Here is a 20745-nt window from a genome sequence, read left to right on the forward strand (position 1 = left end):
TTCTTGAGTTATGTTGTAATGTAAAGAGGGCTGAAACAGCATCACTTTTGTAACATGTACATAACTCATTAACAACAATAAATCAAGCAAGTTTTCAAAGTATATAATTTGTAGAATGAACTTTTTTCAAAACAGCAAAGTGTTATTTTTCAATAATATATTGATTTAGATAATGAAAATTGATTTTTCTTTTTGGTTGCTTCGACTAACGACACATCTGTCAACTTAAATATCCTACACCCTGTGCCATAGCAATACTAATATGTGCCATAGCAATAATAAATTAGAAATATAATACTTGGGCTTCAAAACAAGACCATAATCAAACTGAATATTATCAAGTGAACCCTAACCCTCCCAAACCACTCCTCAAATGGGCAATCAAACCAAACCACCTACTTGTAATTTAGTTGTGTATTTATTTATTTATAATTGCAGCAAATTCTCTTTGTATCCACCTTCCTCTTCCTCCCCCTCATTCAATTTATGAGAGGTGTAGAGTGTCTTTGACAGTACCTCAAATCAAACATAATAGAATATTGTAGGTATATTTTAAAAGTTTGTTGTCCAAACTGACCAATATTCCATATAATATTTCTGGGATTGTAGCTTAGGCACAGTCCATACTAATATTTTTTCGTCATGTCGTAATTGCCTGATGACAAGATCATAATAAATGAATGATGAGTGCATTCACACAGTCTGCACCTCATCACTGTGTCTTAATCACTTCTCGTTATACGCACACCAAGACAATTACAAAGTCCATTTGCGTAAACATTTTACACACATGTAATTTTCAACAGCAGTTACGACACGATCATGCTAAATGAAGGAAATTTTCAACATTCGCGAATGATGACACAATTGTAGTATGCTGACAACATTGAGCAGACATTGAGCACATGATGCTAATTTTGTATTGGCACGATCATAATCGACAGGAAAAACATACTTGTGTGGACTGTGTCTTAATATTAACATAAAGGTAGCAAATTGTATAAGGTTTTATTTGGTTCCTTATGACTGGCAACCACGAAATGTAAATCTACCACGAACAGGCAGGTGTAAAGTCACCAGGGCCTATTTAGAGATATGGCTCAATAAACTCAACAAAATTCAGAAGGGTTGGCGATTTTTTTGATTTAAAATGTTTTTGATTTATTTGATTCAAAACAGATTTTTTTAAATTTAAATTTATTTATTGATTTTATTAGAACTGCTATACCCCATGATAAAGTCAAAAGAGACCTGTGGAATACTAGACATATATGTGCAATCCTATCAGGTATTTACAAAAAATCAAAACATGTTTTTACATGTGATTTTTATTTGATTCAAAACAGATTTTTTTTATTTAATTTTTTTTTTTTTTATTCCAAGAACTGCTATACCCCATGATAAAGTCAAAAGAGACCTGTGGAATGCTAGACATATATGTGCAATCTTATCAGGTATTTACAAAAAATCAAAACATGTTTTTATATGTGAAAATATCAAAGAAAAAAAATTGGTAAAATCTTGGGAAAAAACTGTTGAATTCTGCACCTTGAAGATGAATTTTTAGCAACAAATAAAATGACATCATAGAGGTATTTTAATTGTATCCAAAAGTTGTAAAAAGGAATGAAGTAAACAGTCAATTTTAAGAAAGAAATTAACTAAAAAATGGTAAAAATATGTTTAGCACATTTACCATTGCTTTTATGTTAAATTGTTATTTTTGGGAGAATTCACTGCTATCTGGTACACTTTAAAACAAATCAACATGCAGACATTCAATCCCATTGGTGGGAGGTGAACAACCTGTTTTGGGGTTGTTTACCTTAAAAGCTATTTTACATCCTAATACTTCATCGTAACATATTTAGAATATCTTAGTCTTCATAACTGGATTGTATGGATAATGAAATGGATGTTTCATTGATAAAGTCATTTGAGATCAATATTAGGAAAGGTATCCTGGGAATGTCCTTAATTTAAGCGGAGGAAATTTTTGACACGACCATCTCCCCCAACCACCAGCAGTCTATTACCATCTTGTGAGAAAGCGATGCCTCTCACATCGAACTTGCCTGTCCAGCCTAGGAATTCTCCGTCACAATTGTATCCATAAATTTCCTTTTCCAAACCGTCATTGATGACATAGATCTCGCCTTGCGGACTACAACAAGTGTATCCAGGATCCCATTCACCTCCATCGTATGGAGACTGAATATAGTTGAGAACATCCCCTTCATAATTTACAATAGCAAGACTCCTGTTAGCAAATGTAACGGCAAGTGTATTCCTTGAAGTCGCAGAAATATAGTATGCCCTGTGAGCAAATGTATGTTGTGATTGTAGGGTGCCATCAGCATAGTGTATACAGATAGTGCCGTCTTCCAGTCCTGCGATGATTCTACCCTTGCTGTCCACAGCAACTGAAACAGGACGTGAATCATTGGATAGTGTGGACTTAATAGTACCAAGTAGTTTGCCTTCTTTGTCATAACATAACACTTTGGCTCGTCCATCAATTAGAATCCTTTCATCAGGAGTCACTGCAACACTGTTCACTATTCTTGGAGCGTTTCGTAGAGTGCTTCTGATCTGACCATCTGATGAGAACACCTTTACACCATTCCGACGACTCACAACAACAACATTTTGATCAGGACAATCTGCAACATCAACCAGTTCACCAAAGTTTTCAGTGGTTTCGAATTCAAACAAAAGCTCCCATGATTCATAAAGTTGCCTCTCTGTTGTTTCACATAAAGTTGCTGCTTCTGTATTGATGTAATTTTCTGGCTTTCCTGGATCACACTGAAGATCACTGAGAGATTCAGCTGCTAGCTCAGGGTCTGGAGCAGAGACAATATTCTCCAAGGTTGCTTTCATTTCTGTATATTTGTAGGTTATATCGTAGTCTGAACCATTAGTTATGACCTCTGACACCTTGTTGCATGTTTCCTTTGCATTAATATACTGGGAGGTAAGATCACTGACAAAATTTGTCAGTGTCTCTTCTTTCTCTGCATGGGTTGACTTCTCTTTCTCCCACATTGCAGTTGTCTCTGATATAACATTCTCAAAAGCTTCTTGTGCTATTTCATAAGACATTTTAAGATCTAACCTCACCTGGTCGGTCTTAACCAGTGACTCAAGAAATGTATCTTTTTTCTTGTCACACTCAACCAGTAATTGTTGCAAAGAAGACGCATGCTGTCGAGCAGCATTAGCAAGGGGAACACGATTGTGTTCAATTGGGCAGATCTTGAGACTCACACAGTCTTGACACACTTGCTTGGTCTCGGTCATACAGTAGTACTTAACAGGCTCATCGTGGACTTCGCAGTGCCGCCCTTCGTTGGAGATTTCACCTGACAGTACATCGGAAGCTGCGACTACTTCATGCTTTTTCATTGCCTTGAAAGCATTGTGGTGTTGACAGCATTGGTTGCATAAGTATTGCTTGCAGTCCAGACAGTGGTACTTTGCTGGTCTGTCACAAAGCTCACAAGTTGTATTGTTGTCATATGCAGTCCACTGTGAGAATAGTAAACCATGAAAGTAATAAATATTTGTAACAAGCATTAACATATTTTGTTGTTTGTATTTTCAGAGGGATAAATATCCCAGGGGGCACTCAACATTGAAAGTGCCTCTCCCAGCAAATACCAAATGACTGTAAACTTTCTTATAATTAAATAACTGAAGCATTTTACATCGGCACAAAGCAAGGGAAGTGACAATGGCATTTTATCCTAAACAAAACCAGCTATTTCAATAATTCAATAACATCATCTTCCACATATTGGGAATGCTAGACAGGGGTAATTATAGTAATTTGACATTTGCACTATGAAGGGACGATTTATATGTGGTTGGTCAGGCAAATGATTCTTTTAATGTTGGTATCAAACTATATTTTGTTTATAGTGCAATAGTAGCAGTAGTATTATTGATGATACTTACAAGTTCCACCTCACACTTCATTCCTAGCCAAAATGAGCTTGGAAGCTTTACTAGTGTTATCTCATCTATTGCAATGCCTGTATAAAAAAAATGAAAAAAATCCAGGTTGGTTCTATCAGTGATACAGATGTGCAAGGTTCATGATGTTGGGTGTCTGCACCTTGTACCATTAACATTTCCATGCTACAACTATGGATGTTATGGCCTCATTTTCATCATTTTTGTCCCCAACACATATTATGTGGGGCTTATGTTATCATCCAAATGGTTGTCTGTTTGGCTTGCTGCAGTGGCCAGAGATGCCACTTGGTTGATGTAAAAATCAGGAAAGCGAAGCGTAGCAAGCGGAGCTCTCGCCCAGCACGGCTGGGGGTCCTGGGGCCCGCTCAAGGGCACCTGGTGGGGTCCTGGGGCGAGTCCCTGGTGGGGTGGGAAGCCAGATGGTTTCTGCACATTTAGCGCCACAGGAAAGGCCATTTCAGAGGGTAAAATTACATATTTTGCATACATTTTCATTAATCTTATCTTCAACTTAAACGCAATAACAGATCAACTTATGGTATGGTATGGTGATAGTATTATGGTGGTCTGATGTGCTATAGAGTTTGTTTCTTGTTATTTGTATATTTATGAATATTAATGACCGTATTTGCATATTTTACCTCTACTCTGGAGCTTAAACGCAATAACCGATGAACTACACATTTCCAAATTGTGTAGCAATGTGATCAAAATTGAATAGCATTTTGCTAGATGCGAAACCGGCTATGGCCAACGCTGGCGAAGCACAATGTTTAGATATTTCACAATACCCTCAAAACAACTGATGCACAGTCATTAACCTCTAATCATCAATCAGTAAGAACCAACACTGTGGTCTTTTCAAGAGCATTATACATGGTTGATACACACTAAAGCATAACACAATAAACAATATTGCACCTTTGCACTTTTCAAATTGCACAAAATTTCATTAAATCATTAATTTCTCATTCTGATTTCTTTGTACACAAATCATACTGCAGCTGAAACAATTCTGCACACATTCATAACAATGGTACTGCAGTTTAATTGTGCTCAAGGTTATGAACACTCAAAACTAGAGAGGACTTTTATTCTGAGATGATTAAGTTGAGGCCAGAGAAAATACATTGCAATATGAAACTTACTTTGAACAATCCCAACATCTTCAGTTTTTTTGATCCTAACAGTGTTGCCAACATTGATGTTTGAACTCTCAGCTTTCTGTTGATAATAATGAAAGATACCATACAAGTAGAATTAAACACTAGGTTTTGATTTTTAATCACAGGATTATGACGTTATACAGACAGCAAAAGATTTAAGGTACCAATTATGTTCACCCCTGTACATGTATATCCTAAACAATTATACCTATACCCTTAAGCTCTCATTTAAGACCCGGGGAGGGGGCACTCAACTTTTCTTTTCGGTAGGGGTGTGCCACCGCCAGTTTCAAACTTGTGGTCTAGGGAACTGATCGCCAACCAAAAGGGAAGTCAGGGAACTGAAAAAGGGGTCTTGGGAACTGATCAGTCGCCAATATGGGTCTCAGGAACTGATCCATTCCTGTCAAAAATTGTTCATCAAATAAAATAAAGAATATCACGCTTTCAGGAAAACAATTTTAATCCAAGAAAGCAAAATGTATCTCAGCATAGTGCCTGGATCATTTACTCTAGGCAGAATGCATACCATTTTCTCCCTATCCACTGTTTCCTTCAAATTCTTCATCAAGAAATGACCAGGAAATCCTCTGATGCCATCTTCAGGTAGCGTTGCTGGTTTCTTACAAGCTGGACAGACCACAGGACTCTTATCACCACAGGCTCTATGCCAGTTCTGGATGCATTCAAAGCAATAGGCATGTAAACATGGTAGACCAATAGGGTCATTCAGCTGCTCAAAACAGATGGAACATGCCAGAAAATTCTTCTCAATCTTTCTAACTAAAGCCTCTGCCATGATGTTTCAAGCTCCTGATGAGACAAAATAAAATGTTGATCAACTTCAATAACTTGTGTAAATTCAATAAGTTCTACCACCACAGCTTTGATTCTGTAAATGGAAGCGTCTTCAAACTCAGCATGATACAGTGGAATTGCCTACAAATGGAGGCAAAGGTACAATGTATGATCAAGTTAACTAGCTCTCTTTAAGGGGGTACTACACCCATTGCATTTTTTTTCTACCTTTAAAAGTATGCAAGCTACATTAATACATTCATTTTGCATACCGTAGATTGGGGTGAATAGGGACAGTTTTGGCACTCTCTAGATTGTAATTTTTTTCCTGCAGCCCCATAAACCAAACTTTTGAGGGCATATTATGTCCACCCATGATGCCTTTAATCCACCATTATAAACAAGAGCACCAATGGCGCTGTGGCTCTGTGCTTTTTGGTGACAGTGAAAGTCGAATGTGCAACAGGTGAAATCATTTGAGTATATGTGACATATTACATTCAATAGGTACATCTGGTCGGTTGGTAGCTATCTCATTTGCAGAGCATACAATGATACATCAATCAATTTTGGGAATTACTATTTAGCCACATGGATCGAAACGGGTGGAATTGGATGGAAAAGGGTCCAAACTAATCAAAATGTATCAAAATAGGCCTATGTCAAGAATAGTGTTAGTCTGAATAAGGCTTTGGCTCTAATTGGTAACATATACCCACCAAGAGACAGTCTTAACTAGAGTCAACAGACGCTGAATACAAGCCGCAATTTGACCCCTATAACTTGACCCCTGTGTTACGGATGGGGTCAACTGCTCTTGCATTGTGCTTAGGATGTCATCAGAAATATTCCTGGTGAATTTCAGCTTAATCGGAACTTATACATGGATTTTGATTTTTATAAATTTTGATTGACCTTTTGACCCCTAATGACCTTTGACCTCAATGAAAAAAAAAACCCTTACATTAACCGACAAAATGCATTGTTCCAATTTTAATTTAAAAATTCTAACATGTTCAGTTCTTGAGATAAAAATTCTTAAAGTTATTCAGCTAAAAACAGGAAGTGACCCCTTATTGACCTTTGACCCCCAAAATAAAAATACCATGCATACATCAGGGAACACTGATTCATGTATGATGGTTATATTATTCTGGTCTGTTTATCTTTTGAGATAAAATTTTTTTGAACATTTTGATAATTTTGGTTTTTGACCGGAAGTGACCCCTTAATGACCTTTGACCCCAAAACTGTAGGCATCCTAAAGACCCTGGCTAGTAGCGATGCATGTGTGCTAATGGCGACTCTCTGCTATGTAATTTGTAAAGACAGTGATTTTTTGAATATTTTTAGACTTTGACCGAAATGACCCCTTAATGACCTTTGACCCCTTATCTGAGCACACCCTATAGACACCGACTAAAGTCGAGTCACATGATATAACCATGTTCTCATCGCATGAAATTTGTGGAAGGAGTAGCATTTTTTGTGAAATCACATTTTTGACCATTATAGCTACAATCCCGAAATATGTCTTGAAACATTAAAAGCGTCTTTAGGGAAAATAATTCCCCACTCCCCGTGCAATGTTGAAGCGTGCAAATGTGTTCAGCGTGTCTCCAAAGTGTCGCAACATTGAATGATGGGGGTGGGGAAGGAAAAGTGTTAATTGATGGCCCAGCTTTCTTCTAATTCCAAATATTGAACATTTTATCCACATTAAAAATACACTTTTGATTTCATTCAAGATGCCTAAAGCGTTTCAAGGACATTTTTTGGGGATTGTCTGAGGCAATCGCTAAAATTAACATCTGATTTTAATCTTTTGGCTATAACTTTAAAACTACTTGAAAGAATCACTCCAAATTTTCAATGAATATTAGTTAGTGCATAAGCTATGATGTGGATATAAAATAAAACAACTAATTGTATCAATTTTGACTATATCGCCCTGCACTACAAGCAGGTTGCACCCATCACCTGTGTATGTCTACAATCATAGATTGAATACAATAGCGCTCTTTTCATACATACTAATCTTACAGATGTGAGTGATCAGCATGATATAGTTCAATGCATAGGTACCGAGTGTAAAAATTTCCATGACTATTTATTAATAGATAGGCTATGATGTGGGCACAAAATAAAACAACTAATCTTTTATTTAGATAGTGGTCAAATAATTCTTTTGTAATGCATCCATTTGCATATCTTCTGGAGCGTGCCTATAGAGGAGATGATTTGAACTAATGACCTTATGTGCAAGCACTCTATAAGTAAATACTTATGAAAACGTATGAAACTTGAGCGTGGGGGTGTGTGGGGAGGGGGGTTACGATAATCGATTATCGATTTTCCTCCACCACCCTCAACCACACAAATATACCCCCTAATTATCCTTAGCGACTGCGATTGAACATGACAGTCTGTGATCATCATTTCCGTGTTAGGTTTTAGAATTTAATTGAATATTGACAATTAATTGATCATTGATTGTCGGTTATCGACTGTCTATTACCCCCCCCCACCACCACCAACAACTCAAACACTGCTTAACAACGACATCTACCGGCGTTGCGTGTTAAATAAAGACCGTGATCACGAACTCCTATCTGACAATTGCTATATTGCCCATATTCATGACATTTAAAGATGTCCGGATCTATGTGTGTCTTTATTACAATTAAAAAAAACCAATCAATTATCATGCTTATAGATAAATTAGGGTTTTAAAACTTATTTTCGTGTTTCACAATGTCAATTGTCATGAATATAGAAGAAAAGTTTACTGGTTTGAATAGGTCACACACAAAACAAAGAAAAATAAAAAAGTGAAACTGTTGGGGCTCGAACCACTAGCCTTTCGTTTCACCGTCTGAAGTACTGTCCATTACACCACGCTGTCATGTTGAAATAATTACGGGTTCCGTGATATATGGGTGCGCATTGCATTCTCGTGATTATGAAAATGGTAAATCTCGACAGGCGATTTACATTTGCTAAAATCAGTAAAATGTAAATAATGTTAGAGCTAACAGAACGTAAAATAGTAAAATTAGATGTAGTTTTGAACAAGCTTTCAAACAAAACACTTTCCAAATAAAAGTTGACACCAAATCGGCCTGAATTATGAATTTTGTCAACGGTTTACCATTTCTAAATTAAAGAAACTCCTTGTATTAATATTCAGTATTAGACTATGGTAAACCGTCAAATCACTATGTGATTCAATGGGACGATTTACAATCGCACTTTACCATTTCACGCAAATAAAATGATCAATTTTAAAGATATTTCTGCATGAGTAGGCCTACTTCATGAGCGTACTAATGCGATTTTTTTATTGGTTCGTTTGTTTTTTTGTTTTTTTTGTTTTTTTGCTTTGGGGGAGGGCGTTGATCTGAAAAAAGGTGAAAAAGGTCGTTTTTTGACTATATTGCCCTGCACTACAGCGTTCACGCGATACATATCCACTGAACTATATCATGCTGATCACTCACATCTGTAAGATTAGTCATGTTTGAAAAGAGCGCTATTGTATTCAATCTATGATTGTAGACATACACAGGTGATGGGTGCAACCTGCTTGTAGTGCAGGGCGATATAGTCAAAATTGATACAATAAGTTGTTTTATTTTACATCCACATCATAGCTTATGCATTAACTAATATTCATTGAAAATTTGGAGTAATTCTATCAAGTAGTTTTAAAGTTACAGCCAAAAGTTTAAAATCAGATGTTAATTTTAGCGATTGCCTCATACAATCCCTGAAATATGTCTTGAAACATTAAAGCGTCTTTAGGGGAAAATAAGTCCCCCCACTCCCCCGTGCAATGTTGAAACGTGCAAATGTGTTCAGCGTGTCTCCAAAGTGTCGCAACATTGAATGATGGGGGGTGGGGAAGGAAAAGTGTTAATTGATGGCCCAGCTTTCTTCTAATTCCAAATATTGAACATTTTTATCCACATTAAAAATACACTTTTGATTTCATTCAAGATGCCTAAAGCGTTTCAAGGACATTTTTCGGGGATTGTAGGTCAAAGGTCACAGCAAGGTCAAAGTCAAATGGAAGGTTTGGCCTAGTCCAGTGGTCATTTGGCTCAAGTATGGTTGAAATCTGTGAAGCATAAGAGAGCTAGGCGAAGCGTGGCAAGTCACGCATAAAATGTCACGAGGTTGCCAGAGGAAAGAAGAAAGAAAGAAGAAGAAGAAGAATTGAGAAGAGACAGCACAAGCCGACGTTTGACGTCGGCTTGTAAAAATGTTTTTTTTGGCTTTATTACATGACAAATATAGCTGATGTTGATATATGTGAAGCAGATCAATAAGGCAATAATTAACCATTTTTTGTGCTTGGCATCCACTGCCTCCCCCACCCCGCCCCCACCAACCGGCACCCCATCCTGGGCCTTGACGGTCAGTGTGCTTTTGGTTAAAATTTCAGGACGACAAACATTTTAGCAGATTTAGCACCCCAAAAGAGACCATTTTTGATATAAAACCTGTTTCAGACTTTTTTTGAAAAAATGCTTCCTTCATCCTAAACAAGTGGTTTTAAATGTTCAGTTACCCGAGAGACATTCTTCAAAGTTCTATTTTGGCCTAATACCATGGCCTACATGACTGAAATTGATATATATAATGCGCAATATAAAAACAATGATTCATCAAATTTTGACCGCCCCCCCCCCCTTTCGGGTATGTGGGAGAGGGACCACATGGTGGGGGGGGGGTACTAATGTGCATGAAGAATACATTGTTTGATAAGAGTAATTTGTAAAATTTGGTATGTTAAACCATGGAGGTATATAAATAAATGGAGAATGATCGCCAGAATTCTAATCTCCTAAGTGGAGATTATCCCGTTACCTCTATTCAATGAGTCACCAAACTTGAATTGACCAGCCACTTCAGCCAAGCTATTGATCTCCAGGATGGTTATGAGCCTCTACCATGGTTCATTGATTGTCACTCCCAAAATTTCCTCATAGGAATTGACCCTACATTGACCCGTACCGGAAGCCTTGTAAAAGAGACTGTATAATGACGTCAGCTAGTCAATCAGATGTTCAAAGTCACCAGTTTTGATAGCTTATAGTTTCAATGTATGATCGTATGAAAACCCGATGAAATTCGGATGTTCTGTTCTCAAGTTAATGAAACTGTTTTCTACACTAGTTGTGCCGTAACTTGACAAATATACTTAGTTTTCATGTTCATATATTAAGCTTTTAAGGGGGTCTGAGGGAGTTCAAATATAGTGCAAATGAAAGCAAAACGTTTTTACCTTCCGATTGTGAAAAAATTATGTTGGGCCAATTTGGGCCATTTGAGTTACAAGCGAGCAAAATTTACCGGAAGTACTTCGGAATTCAAGCAAAAGTGATGATCAGACAATCTTTTTTAGAGAGAAATTGATATACGGAATGTATAGGCCCTACATACTTTGTTTAAACAGTTTCTCATAGTTTAGTGTATGCTAACCGTGATTTTGGTTGAAGCTTCCGGTCAAATTGATTGAGTGCCATGATGGATATGTCATGTTATTGTTTTTAAACTTTTAATTCTGTATTGTCATGAAATCGTATAGGCCGCCTAAATCATCATCATTAAACTTCTCATTTTATAATAAATAATTATCAGTATTTAGGCCTAAGTGATTATATTAATATTATTAGGGGCTATCATTTTCTTTGGAGGGAGGGTTCCAAATATACGGGGGGTCATAACTTTTGGGAAAAAAGTCATAATTCAATTTTTCATGACCAAAATGTAGGGAGTCACAAGATGACAACAGATAAGGTGTTTCTTTTTTCAAAAGACTGATTTCTTGATGCAATTTAACTGAGACTAGTATACCTAAACCTAGGTATACTAGTCTCAGAATTTAACACTCAATTTTCGTGAAAATGAGATTTTGATATCAAAATTTTATGAAACATGAGCACTTTCCAATAAGTATAAACTTCATTTTACCCCATTGAAATCAATGGCCAGTGAAACAGACTTCACAATGTAATCAGCTTAGCATAATCAATATAAACCTGAAATTGCCTATTCAACAATAATTGGTCATAACCAACGTAGTACAAAGGAGGCTTGGCTGGATCATTCTCCATTTATTTATATACCTCCATGGTTAAACATACAGAGTGATGTCACTACAAATTGGGACTAAAAAGTAGACCTATCCCAAGGGAAAATGTTGACTGCACCTACCAAGTTTCATGCCCATATAACGGTTTTTACTAATTTGACCTCATATGACCCGTGGATGACCTCAGGTTACCCAGTAATGACCTTCCAAAAATTTGGCTCTGAATGTTGAGTGTACCTACCAAGTTTCATGTCCATATAAGAGTTTTTACTAATTTGACCTCAAATGACCCCTGGATGACCTCAGGTGATCTTGAAATGACCCTCCAAAATTGGGCTCTAAATGTTGACTGTACCCACCAAATTTCATGCTCATACAACAGTTTTTACTAATTTGACCACATATGACGACCCCTGGTGATCCCGAAATGATCTTCCAAAACTTTGACTCCAAATGTTGACTGTACCCATAAAGTTTCATGCCCATCCAATTTTGACCTAATTTGACCTTCAGAACAAATCAGAATCGATCAATAGGCCCCACGCCAAAAGGTCATGACCTCCTGCTTGTACCCCGAAATGACTTTCCCAAAATTTGGCTATAAATGTTGACTGTACCTACCAAGTTTCATGCCCATATGACAGTTTTTACTAATTTAACCTCAGATGACCCCTGGTGACCCCAAAATGACCTTCCAGAAATTTGACTCCAATGTTGACTGTATCCACCAAGTTTCATGCCCATCCAGTAGTTTTTACTAATTTGACCTCAGATGACCTCTAGTGACCCCGAAATGACCTTCCCAAAATTTGGCTATAAACGGTTGACTGTACCCACCAAATTTCATGCCCATAGGCCTACTAGTTGTTATTAGTTTCTGAAAGCAGCCATCGGGTCAAATAATTGATCTTTGTAACTTTTTTCTGATAGGGAATACTAAAAAAAAGTGATTTCCCCACCCCCTGCTGTCATTGATCGCTTGCCATACCTTTTGTCAAGTTTTGATTTCTCTCAAAATTTAGCTCATGATTAATATTGCACAGCCTATAGTAAAAGATGAAACTTTGCAATCAATGATTTCTGAAACCACTAATTTCAGTCACATTTGAATTCAATGATTATTACTAGGTACATTATTATGTTCATTATCCAACATTATTTTGACCTTTTCTATTACCGCCACCACCCCCCCCCCTTATGACCTTGTGAATCATTCATTCATAACTGTGACGACCTTGAGAAGTTGAGACCATCCAATCAGAACAGATCAGAATCGATCAATACGCCATAGATCATGACCTCATGCTTGTAAACATAAAACAAGCAAGCTGCAGTCCAAAATCATGGCGAGATCGGGGACCATCAACGTAACATCGATCAAATAAACCTTGGTCTTGAATTTCTTATGAAGTCCTGGCCTAAAAACCATGTTGTTTTTCAAGAGAAAACATATCAATCTTTGATATTCTGAAGTATAAAATTGTGCAAAGTGGAACATCATTTATTTAGACTGTTTTTGCTATGGAAAAATACGGAAATTGTTCAATTTTGCGAAGTGGGGTAAAGTAAAATCTCATTGAAAATATAATTTTCCCTCAGAATCATGTCCACAATATGATTAAATTGACTGTTTTTTAACTATATTCTAACAAAACTACAATGAGTGTGATGAAATACGAACATTTTTCATGACTTTCGGTCCGTGTTTTTGCACAAAAATTGAGGTCACAAAAATATGTGCACTTGCGCAAGGAAAAATAGTCCACTAGGAAATTCATTTACCCGATTCATTAGTTCAGATTTATTCAAGATTCAGACATGTTCTTGACCATTTTTTGACATTCCTCAACTATTTCTTTATTTAAATTGTAAAGAAATAGTTAAGAAAAGTTATGAAATAGTAAATAACTTCTGAATCTGAACTGAATCTTAAGAAATTACCCTCTGTTGGTTTCCGTCACTTTCACGCAACTTAAATTATACAAACCAAAATAATCTCTAGCACACACGGGGTACAACAAAACAACTCGTTCATCATGGCTTTTTTACCAAAAAATCATATTTTATCGACAGTATTTGAAATCCACCTGGAGTGCAATCGATTAAAAAATAAATAAGCAAAATTTAGAAACAAAGACCAAATATCAAACAGACAAACATCCTTAGCATAAAAACCAACGCCTGAATTGGCTCTCTAATCGTTGCGATCACTTAGGCCCTTTTAGCTTCGCTCAGAGCCAAAAATTGAATATATATGTGTGGGGGTATATATTTTTTTAATAAAAGTTTGGTGTCCCATTGACCCCCGACTTCTAGGGACAGCACTGGTCTTGATGAGGAAAGTACAACTTTGAAGGAGGGTACATGCATTTTTACCCCTGTATGGAGGGAAAAGGGACACCAAGTGAGTTTTAAAAAACAATAGAAACATGTCAGGGTAATTCATACCATTATAACTGATTAAAATCTAATTTCTTGACAACGTTGATCAGGCTCTTTAGTACAAGAAGAGGTGAGGTAGGATGTGGTGGGGTAAGGGTGGTTGGGGTAGGGTTCTGGATGGTAGGGAAGTAAGTAGGTAGGGTAGGGTGTTGGGGTAGTTGGATCAGGGTGTTGGGGTATAAGAAAAGGTATCATGGTGGTAGAGGTAGTGGATAGGGTGATGGTGGTGGAACAGTGGATAGGGTGGTGGGGTACGGGATAGGGTGGTGGGGTAGAATGGAGTGCTGGGGTAGGGTGTGAGGTAGTGAGTTCTGGCAGTGGCATGATAGTATTAGGGGTGGATGAGGGTGGTAGCCTGGGTAGGGTGGTATGATAGTGGGGTAGGGTGGTGGGGATGGTGGGTTTAGTGAGGCTAGTGGGGTCAGGGTGTGGTATATAGTGATTTAAGGGTGGTGGTGGTAGGGGTAAGGTGGTGGGGTAGGTTCATGAGGGTAGTGGGGTAAGGGTGGAACAGGGTAGGGTGGTAGGGTAGGGTGTGGTGGGGTAAGGGTGGTTGTGGCAAGGGTGTCCCTATTCACCCCATATTAGGTGACATTTACCTGAAAAGTATTAAAAAAATATTGTTATAAAAATTCCTATCAGAATTACTAAATAATCCTATTTCCAGCTAATTTTCTAAAATAGTGGCCGTGGGGGCAGGAAAGTTTTGACCACCCCGTTTTTTAGATAATTTTATTTTGGACACCCTGTATCCTAAATTTATTCTTTCACATCTGCTGAACCATTTTCTAAACACTGTTTGATTGCTCTTTCGATCTGTGGAAATAAAAATAATAAGTGTTATAACCAAATGTGAAAAAATGAGATTTTTGTCCCTATTCACCCCTGCACACCGACATCGCCTGGCTAATAATTATTTGGTGCAGCCGAGACACTAAAATGAATACACGGGATCGATACACATGAATTGCTATTGTAAAAGGAACGGGGGTGGGGCTGGCTGACCCTATTTATTGAATGGCCGAGCGGATTTGCCACAATTTTTGGAGCAGCGCCACCCCTCCTTTTAGGGAAAAATAATAAAAGTAGCGAAGGCTGGTTTCTAAAAACGCAGATTTATGCGAACAGAAATTATTGCCACCATCAGGGTAAGTTGGTGTGGCAGAACACACCGAGGTATCCATCAAAGGAATCCTGGTCAGGCTTGTAAAGACAATAAACAATGAATATTATTATTTGTTAACAAGTTTTATTAAAGTTCTTACCCTACAAAATGCATCTTACTCTACTACATGAATAACAGTTTATGTCACAAATGGCTTACCATACCTGGCTGAAAGGAATGATTTAGTTTACAATGCACAACTGTTTAATTAAACAATTAGCAACAGTGTGTTTTTATCTGTTATGACACAAATGGCCTGCCATACTTTATGTTGTTTTAACACATTACATCATTTTATATAAAGTTTCACAATTTACATTACAAAGAATACTTTTTTATGGTTCATCAAAGCATCCCACACAATGACAAGTAATACATGGTACCTTTTTTTAGGATTCATCAAAGCACCTGACACATGTAAACAAAGGTCACTGCACTATTAACTTCATGCACAAACTATTTAAAATGCCAAACCTTACAACAATTGACTTTTTACCTTACTCCTGAACCTTAATGTCTCTACTACAACTGTACACTATTTCTTTCTACTGGTATCACCTGAGCACCTTTTTACCATGAACTCACCAATTCTCATACTATTTTAATCTTACACAATCCTGAACAATACACGACTCTAACATTGTACACAAATGTTAACTCGCAATTTAAGCGCCTCAAACCTCCGCGTCCCTAAACTCTCACTAAAGCTCTCTCACAACTCGCCTAATCTGCAACTCCTAAATGCATAAACCACAAAAGTGCAATTGCCAACATTAATATTACATTTTACAATTATTTCACAAAATGACATTATGAATGCACACTGCAAGCATTATTTTTGAAACCATTTTACGCCTACACACTGAACACATGTTTAGCGAATGTCCTCATGGAAATCTATGTTGCGCACAACCTTCGGGAGCTGATGCTGGGAGCCACATCAACACATTCTGCACCACTGCGCAGATTTCCACTTGAAAGACAATCTTTTTATACAAAAACAAGCTTTTTTATACAATGACACATTAAGGCCAGTACAGACTTCAAAGTGCACGAGGAGTCTGCATGGGCTTAAATAGAAGTCAGTGAAACTTCCGGTATAGCAGTAATACGCCGTAGCCACTCGTCAGTGTCACTTATATCTCTACTTCGGGTTTCTTCTGTTTTCTGCGTGCCTTTAATGAAATACAACCTGTTTACTCATCAACACACATTTTTGAGTTGGTACACAAATCCCGTGTAATTTTATCCAATACTCAACTTGACAGATTTCAACACACACAGATACAAGGTTTCGTCAATAACTGCGTCACTTATTACATTGAAATGATCTATTTTTATCACACACCAATAATCAATAATTTTCAATGCTAATTTTGTCAACAATGGCTTGCCATACTCAAGTTATAAATACACATCTTGATAAAAACAGCTTACTATACATTTCACAAATTGAGCAATGAGCATTTTACATGAACCAAGGACTTTCATTCACAAAATGCACACAGAAATACAATTGGATATTAAGGGGTGCTTTACTGGGCTTAAAGGTACATGTAACTACCGGCTAGTGAAAGCAAGAAGACCTGAAGTTGACAATTTTACTGTACTTTCCAACTAATTAAAGCAAGAGAGACCCAGAGGCACAAGAGTCTCCACCACAACCATTTAAGGTAAGGGAAGGCCTAAAATATGACACCATCACATATCAAATATATAACACTGATAGATTATGCAAATCTTGAATCAAATGGTGCACTACATACTTTAATATACAAAGAGCATTTAGCCTAAACCAAAATGTGATTACGCAATCAGCATGCACAAAATCTGGTAAATTATGCAACTACATGTTATTTAAAGTCACACATTATTTTAACCTGGCTTACTTTTACATAAAGTGCACAATATCTGAACCATGCTCACAATCGTAATTATGACACTTTTGGCGCACCATACTTTAGCTACAAAATGTCAATCAACATAATAAAATAGCTTCAAATATTTATTTACACAAAGTTTGACTTTCTGTACACAAAATGTCATGTCAATTTGCAATAATCTGTGCTGCTTGTTCTGCAAAACATAGTATTTTAATGCAATTTACTTTCCACAAGGTTTTGTCCCAATCCCTGCCAAACAATGACCTGAACTTGAACTCTGACCCAATTTCAGATATTTTGACTCGTCAAAACAATGTTCAAAAGAAATACAGCCCAAAACATTGCTCAAAACACATCCCAATTTGGCAAACATTTTGTTTCACTCATCCCCCCTCAAGAAGCACAAATTGTTTGTTTACATTTAGACATGCATATCAAAATCATAAACTCACATTAAAAATATACACACAATGTCCCATGTCGTGTAGCCTGTCGATCTTGCTTGTCTGTCGTTCTCATGAAGTGCACTGAATTAAAATCCGACATTTTGCTGGCCAGCTTTTTAATTGCGAAATGTCCATTGCAGAAATACATACGATGGAAGGAAATGTCGTCTTCGCTAAATCACTTGAAAATATCATGTCCATTGCGTGCGTCATGAGCTGCCAAAACTCCATTGAAGATATAACTCCAATCCAGGCGATAATATCCACTCAAATAACGCGAATCTTTCCCCATTTCTCAGCACATTACGAAGTAAAAATGTCGTCACAATTAATTTATTAAAACTCGTCAACTTGTAAATTTGTATCGTCCATTCGCTGCTGTCAATTTTGCTCGGTCTTTTACACACGAAAATATTGCCACGTTAACCTCCATCTCTTCCAAACTCTCGTCTTACTCCTCCAGAAAAACACACAAAAGTAATATTATCTGTCCATTGTCGAAATCCTCTTCTCTCGTCGCTTTCTACTCGCCTATCCATCACGTAACACGGTCTGCAGTCTCTCCGTCTCCTGAATCAGTCTTGGTCGTCCTGCATCCGTCCCCTGGTCTAGTCTCGTCTGACAAGTTTCTCAAATCGCGCAACTCAAGACCCACGCCAAAGTTTGGATCAGCTGACTTTTAACCAATCAGCGTCCGCGATTGCTAAATCTTCACAAAGGCGATGCCGCTTCCTGTACAACAGCTTACAACGTTACCAGTACGCGCTGAATACAATGGAAAACTTTACAAAAACAACTTAAGTGTGGTACAAAAATACCTTGATGTAGCCGCCAAAACACGTGATTATTGGGCTTGCAAAATAATGGAAAAACAAGCTATTTATAGAGGGAAATCCGTTACACAGCCCCCTCCCCAGCATTTGACGCCCCGTCAAATACCAAGCGACAAACGAAACAAAAAAAAACGGGATTTCCCAATCTTAATTTACCTTAAGCATGATACACAAAAGTTATGACAACAAAGTGTTTACAGCCTGACATGGAATTAAACACGCCCATGGGACTCCTTTTGTTAAACCAATCCCACCGCTGGGACTCCTTTTGTTAAACCAATCCCACCGCTGGGACTCCTTTTGTTAAACCAATCCCACCGCTGCCACAACAGCTTACAACGTTACCAGTACGCGCTGAATACAATGGAAAACTTTACAAAAACAACTTAAGTGTGGTACAAAAAATACCTTGATGTAGCTGCAAAACATGTGATTATTGGGCTTGCAAAATAATGGAAAAACAAGCTATTTATAGAGGGGAAATCCCGTTACACTATGCACGATTTTGATATCAGACGAAAATCTTCAGATACTGGGTTTGAAAATGATGAATATCTCCCACAAATGATTTTTTCTCAAGAAACCAGATGTGGTCTCATACACTTGAAAATACGTGTTGAACAGATATGATAGTCGTTAGCGTGCGCTTTGAAAATTGGCCGTGCGCTTTGAACTCAAAATCTGACCAAAACTCTATGTTATATTGCGTTGGTCCTGTATGGACTACAGCGCGCAGCAGGCTATAGCTGCACTCACTACTCAGTGTAGGCAGTATAACCATTGACCGCAATGTCGTATACAAGCTTACTCACACAGCGAGAAATCAATTACCCCGGTTATTGTCAGTAGCCTTAGTCAGGTCACTTCGCTAATTATGCATCTCATAAGGTCCGAATAAAATGGCCATGGGTGGCTGTGGATTCAACCTATATGTGGCGATTTCTACCATGAAGATATCGGGGCGATGTCACTGACACTGTGCCCTGCGTCCCTATATTCACCCCATTCTACGGTACCACTTTAATTGTCTAATTTTTTTCTCATTTCTTCACAAAATGCAAAAAAATTCAATGGCTATAGTACCCCTTAATTAAACATTTTAAAGGGTGCCCGCTCAAACACATTATCCCCCCACATGTATCAGTGCAAAGGTGTACTCAGGCCGGCCCATATGCAGGGGGGGGGCGGGTCGCAAATGTGCAAAAGTATACAAAAAGTCCAAAAAATTTTACACATTTTTGAGGAAAAGTCCACTTTTACAAAATTGCCCCCCCCCCCCCTTTGGAAAAAAAGGTCCACTTTTTCAAAATCAGCACCCCCCAAAAAAATTCATGCGTACGGGCCTGGGTGTACTCGGGTGGGTAGTATCAAAACCGTGAGTTTTGCAATGACAATTATAAAAAACAATTTAAAAAAATTGAACACAAATTTGATCTTTTTGAATAAGTTTTTCTTTATTTTTACCTCTTTTTTTTCGGCCCTCAATTTGGTTTTCTGTCAAAGCTAGAATCTGCATCAAAAAACAGAAATAAAACAAAATGTTACTCATACATGTTCATTTGTATATTAGAGGTTGTTTTAGAGTGCCCTTACTCAGTATCTAATAACGTCCAAATGATAAATGAAGATACTCTGCACTGCAGTTTATAGGTTTATTTACTGGAGTCATGCCCAGGGACGGTAAGCTTACAGTTTACACACAGACATGCATTGCATGACAGACAAGTACAACTACAATTTTGCAGCATGCAACAGTCTAGTCAACAACAAAAAATTGATGCATAAAAGGTTGCAAATGTTCATATACATGATATATACTTACTTCCAAAGTTAGACCTTTTCCATCCGCTACTTTTATTGCACTTTTCTGAAGTTTCAAAAGTTGACAAATCCAAAACTTGTCCACATGTGACCCCTGACCTCAATGTTTA

At 37.5% G+C, this 20745-nt stretch overlaps 1 protein-coding gene across 1 annotated transcript; it reads right to left on the bottom strand.

Moving 5' to 3' along the window:
• Window positions 1-1218: 1218 nt before the first annotated feature.
• Window positions 1219-20735, bottom strand: LOC140161123 (uncharacterized). Its single transcript, XM_072184532.1, has 5 exons — window positions 20637-20735; window positions 5677-5960; window positions 5130-5205; window positions 3961-4037; window positions 1219-3531 (listed from the first exon to the last, which is right to left on the bottom strand). Exons 2-5 carry the CDS (start codon window positions 5944-5946, stop codon window positions 1975-1977), a joined length of 1980 nt encoding a protein of 659 aa, XP_072040633.1. The 5' UTR covers window positions 5947-5960; window positions 20637-20735; the 3' UTR covers window positions 1219-1974.
• Window positions 20736-20745: the final 10 nt, after the last annotated feature.

This window comes from Amphiura filiformis, chromosome 9 (assembly GCF_039555335.1).
Source record: "Amphiura filiformis chromosome 9, Afil_fr2py, whole genome shotgun sequence".
Classification (NCBI taxonomy): Eukaryota; Metazoa; Echinodermata; class Ophiuroidea; order Amphilepidida; family Amphiuridae; genus Amphiura; species Amphiura filiformis.

Bases quoted from the DNA above. Each gene is read 5' to 3' on its own strand.
- LOC140161123 (XM_072184532.1), bottom strand. From the start codon at position 5,946: ATGGCAGAGGCTTTAGTTAGAAAGATTGAGAAGAATTTTCTGGCATGT. The intron at 5,206-5,676 runs GTATGCATTCTG...TATTATCAACAG, and splicing joins CAGTGGATAGGGAGAAAATG to AAAGCTGAGAGTTCAAACAT. The intron at 3,532-3,960 runs GTAAGTATCATC...CTATTCTCACAG, and splicing joins TGAAGTGTGAGGTGGAACTT to TGGACTGCATATGACAACAA.